This window comes from Balaenoptera ricei, chromosome 6, assembly GCF_028023285.1.
Source record: "Balaenoptera ricei isolate mBalRic1 chromosome 6, mBalRic1.hap2, whole genome shotgun sequence".
Lineage (NCBI taxonomy): Eukaryota > Metazoa > Chordata > Mammalia > Artiodactyla > Balaenopteridae > Balaenoptera > Balaenoptera ricei.
This window is the reverse complement of record NC_082644.1, coordinates 52,455,968-52,460,115: the sequence shown is the minus strand read 5'-3', so window position 1 is coordinate 52,460,115 and position 4,148 is coordinate 52,455,968. Positions and strand designations below refer to the sequence as shown.

General features: G+C 40.5%; 1 protein-coding gene across 1 annotated transcript; it reads left to right on the top strand.

The window, feature by feature from the left end:
• The first annotated feature begins 2,391 nt into the window (after positions 1 to 2,391).
• Positions 2,392 to 3,066, top strand: LOC132367031 (interferon omega-1-like). The gene has a single exon (XM_059924640.1). The coding sequence runs from the start codon at positions 2,479 to 2,481 to the stop codon at positions 3,064 to 3,066; it is 588 nt and encodes a 195-aa protein (XP_059780623.1). The 5' UTR covers positions 2,392 to 2,478.
• Positions 3,067 to 4,148: the final 1,082 nt, after the last annotated feature.

The window sequence follows — 4,148 nt, the reverse complement described above, 5'->3', positions numbered from 1 at the left end:
ATTAAGGTAATCCAATATTGTAATTGGCTAAGTTAACCAGGAAGTATGCATGCGTGCATGCATGTGTTTGTGTGTATGTGTGTGTGTGAATTGCTCAGGTAGCAGGGAAGGGCTTCAATTTAGCCTAGATCTCTCAAATCTCTGCCTTAGGTTACAGACTTCGTAACCAATTGACAGATGAGAGGGCTCTCTAATTTACATGTTAAATAATTTTTGTCCTTTGTCTTTCTATCTTCCTTTACCACTTTGGGAGCCCATTTCAGGGCAGGACAACATGGACATTTTTTGGACTCACTTGGCTCTGTCTTTGTGGCTGCTTAACATCTTTCAAATACGATGATTCCTTCTTTTCTATGGTTGATGCTTTTTTTAGGTTTAACTTACACTTTGCCATTTTGTCAGCAGAAACGTCACTTCTCTTTTTTCACTTTCATGACATTCAGAATTACCTTTGTTTTATTTTTGCCCACAAACAGCTCTCAAGTTTTGCTTTCTAGGAAAGTTGAAATGAGAAACAAAAAATCTCAAGTCTTGAAAATCATAGAAAATAAGGTGAAACCCCTTTGCCATTCTTTTACTTCCCATTTTATTAACCTCAGGATGAAATGGAAAGTAACTATGGCCAGTAAATCACTATGTAAAAAATAAGTTCCTAAATTTTTTTGGTTGTTATTTAAATTTAAAACAAGACATCATGAATAAGTAAAGGAAACCCGGCTATTTCTCTCTGACATAATCTGGGCCTCACTGCTCTGCGTTCTGAGCACAAGGCAGAGATGGACAAACAAATAAGCCCAGTAGAAATACGTAGACTGAATGAACAACTGAAGGTTGCTAGTTTCTGTGACACAAACTTCTAATGAGAGACAGCATCATCACTGAATTCCCTACAGCCAACTCAGAAATTCTGAGCGTAACAAAAGTTCAACGGTTTAAAAGAGTTGAACAATAAAAGCGGTACTGGCAAAATAAAAATTGTCTACTAAAGGTGAAACAATTGCAATTGAATAATTCCTCCACCTACTTAGACAAAACAAACTTTTGCTCTCAGCATCTGCGGGCTGCTGATACTTTTGATACCTGGGGACACAGGTAAGGAGAGGAGGAGGTCCCCACTGAGAACGAGGGTCCTTCACACGAACACTCCAGGGGCAAGGGTGCGGGTCCTGGAAGATGAATTATTTTGCAAACAAAGAAACAAGCCCCTCCACAGTAGAATTCTGAAGAATTCCCACCTCGGGATGTGGTGAGCCTGCCCTCAGGGAGTAAGCCCCAGAGAGTTTGGGCTGAGGACCCTCTGTCATTCCAGGAAAGTGCTACTAGACGTGATAACTACCTTGTGAGTGAGGCGGTGCTGGAAAATACAATTAATTATCTTGGAATTAGAATCTGCATACCTACATTCACCAGAAAAGAACCAGGATTCCTGCTGAGGGTACTGGCACAGCCTGTGGAGCACTATAGGTCTCCTGTAAGAAAATGGTGGAAAGAAAGGGCGATGTCTAGTATATTAGTCCTGACCTTGTGGCCCCAGTGAAGAATAACCTCAGGAACTTGAATGAATGCATTCTAGAAAGAAGAGAAACACCTGAGAAGCTCGTTCACTAGTAATCATAAGCCTCTGCTCTGAATAAAACAGAAAACAAAACCAGTTTTTGGTTCTAAACAGCTTATTTACCATGCATGGTCTGGTAATTACTTAACAAAATACAGAAACTTATAGGGGTGAGGGACCCCAACTTCCTATGTATAAAGTAAGGGTGGTAAAAATGTAGTCCAGAATCAAGGACAAACTTTGTTCCCAACACAGAGAAGAGCAATATTTATACATATTGAAATGTGTACAGGGACTTCCCTGGTGACGCAGTGGTTAAGAACCCGCCTGCCAATGCAGGGGACACGGGTTCGAGCCCTGGTTCGGGAAGATCCCACATGTCGCGGAGCAACTAAGCCCGTGAGCCACAACTACTGAGCCAGCATGCCACAACTACTGAAGCCCGCATGCCTAGAGCCCATGCTCTGCAACAAGAGAAGCTACCGCAGTGAGAAGCCCGCGTACTGCAACGAAGACCCAATGCAGCCATAAATAAATAAATAAATAAATTTTAAAAAGAAAAAAATAATAAAATGTGTACATAAGTATGTGCATGAATCTTTACATACCTACATATACTTCAGCCTTTAATTAGTTTCTCATTTAATTGATATCCTTTTGGATTGACACATCCAAAGTTTACTGGGAAACTTAAATTTCTATTGTAAATTAAGAGTTTAGATTGATTACATCTTCTTAGCTCAAAAGAAAATATCTAAATGAAAACACAAATTGGAAGTGAAAGTAGAGAGAAATTTTCAGAAAATGGAAACTGTCTTCCCTATTTAAAAGCCATACTTAGAAACGATGTTATCAGAGAACCTACCCACAAGGTTCCCCCAGACGCCTGTCTCAGCCAAGCCAGCTGCAGCCTCATTTGCCCCATGGCCTTCTTGCTCTCTCTACTGACCGCCCTGGTGGTGTTCAGCTACGGCCCTGGTAGATCTCTGGGCTGCGACCTGTCTCAGAACCACGTGCGGATTAGCAGGAAGAACTTCATGCTTCTGGGCCAGATGAGGAGAATCTCCCCTAGCTTCTGTCTGAAGGATAGAAAAGACTTCGGTTTCCCCCAGGACATGGTGGATGGCAGCCAGCTCCCGAAGGCCCAGGCCACCTCTGTCCTCCACGAGATGCTCCAGCAGATCTTCCGCCTCTTCCACACAGAGCGCTCCTCTGCCGCCTGGGACACCTCCCTCCTGGACAAACTCCGCACTGGACTCCATCAGCAGCTGGAGGACCTGGACGCCTGCTTAGTGCAGGTGATGGGAGAGGAAGAATCTGCCCTGGGAGTGACGGGCCCTTCACTGGCCGTGAAGAGGTACTTCCATGGAATCCATCTCTACCTGAAAGAGAAGAAATACAGTGACTGTGCCTGGGAAATTGTCAGAGTGGAAATCATGAGATCCTTGTCTTCATCAACCACCTTGCAAGAAAGGTTAAGAATTATGAATGGAGACCTGGGATCACCTTGAAATGATTCTCATTGACTAAGAAGCCACATCACCCTTGCACATTCATCTTTGGTCATTTCAAAAGACTTATTTCTGCTTTAGCCATAAAATTTATTGCATTAGTTCAGCCATTACTTGTTCGTAGTAATAAGCAAGTATATATAAAAGTATTCAGCTACAGGGTCATCAGGCCCTAAGCGATGACTGCCCTGATGTTATTTATTTATTGTTTGTTTCTTTATTTATTTATCTATTCCTTCTTGCATCTCTCATATTTATAATGTTTAGAAATTATTTATAAAATTACATTTCATCTGTACATTGTATTAAACTTTTTAAAACATGTTTTTCATTTCATGTTATTAAGTTTGCACTTTGTTTTATTTATTAAATTCTTAACAAAGAAAATTTGAGTTTGTTTACTCTAAATTCAAACCCTCATTTGGTAAATGATATTGAAGAATAGATGGTAACATTTATTTACTCATTCATTCCATTCAGATTATACATATAAATTGAGTACCTAAATGACAGATAGTGTGTGTAATTGCTATCAAGAAATACAAGCGAATAAAGCACATGCAGTTTTTACTGTGTTGAAACTCTCAGTCTTACAGGGAAGAGGACATAAAACAGTATTATTGTTTATTTAATTTCAAGTATATTAAACACTGCAAAGAGAAGTAAAGGAAAATAATTTTCTCACAGTGGAAGTTTTAGGTACAAATGATGCTGGAAAGGAAAAATAATATTATACAGTATATCCTTTCTAAGCTGCCTGGAAGACATAAAAGTGCAGTCTTATTGACAGTGGGAAATATGGGTCTTGAATAAAAAAAAAAATGCCAAGGGGGAGGTATTAATTTGAAATTATTGTGTATCTGGTAATGAGGGCATGGGGATGGATGCGGTCACTTATAAATAGAATGGACAACGAGAAGAGGACCTAAACCTAATCCTGCAGACCCTCAGCATTAAAGGTTGAACAGAGGAGTCTGCAACAGGCACTAAGGCAGAGTGGCAGTGCAGTTAGAAGGACACAAGGATGAACAGGGGAGACAAAACTGAAGGGAAGAAGTGTGTTTAAAAGAAGGAGGGGTGCT

What these genes read in the sequence shown, in the direction of transcription:
- LOC132367031 (XM_059924640.1), top strand. Translation starts at nt 2,479, where the DNA reads ATGGCCTTCTTGCTCTCTCTACTGACCGCCCTGGTGGTGTTCAGCTAC.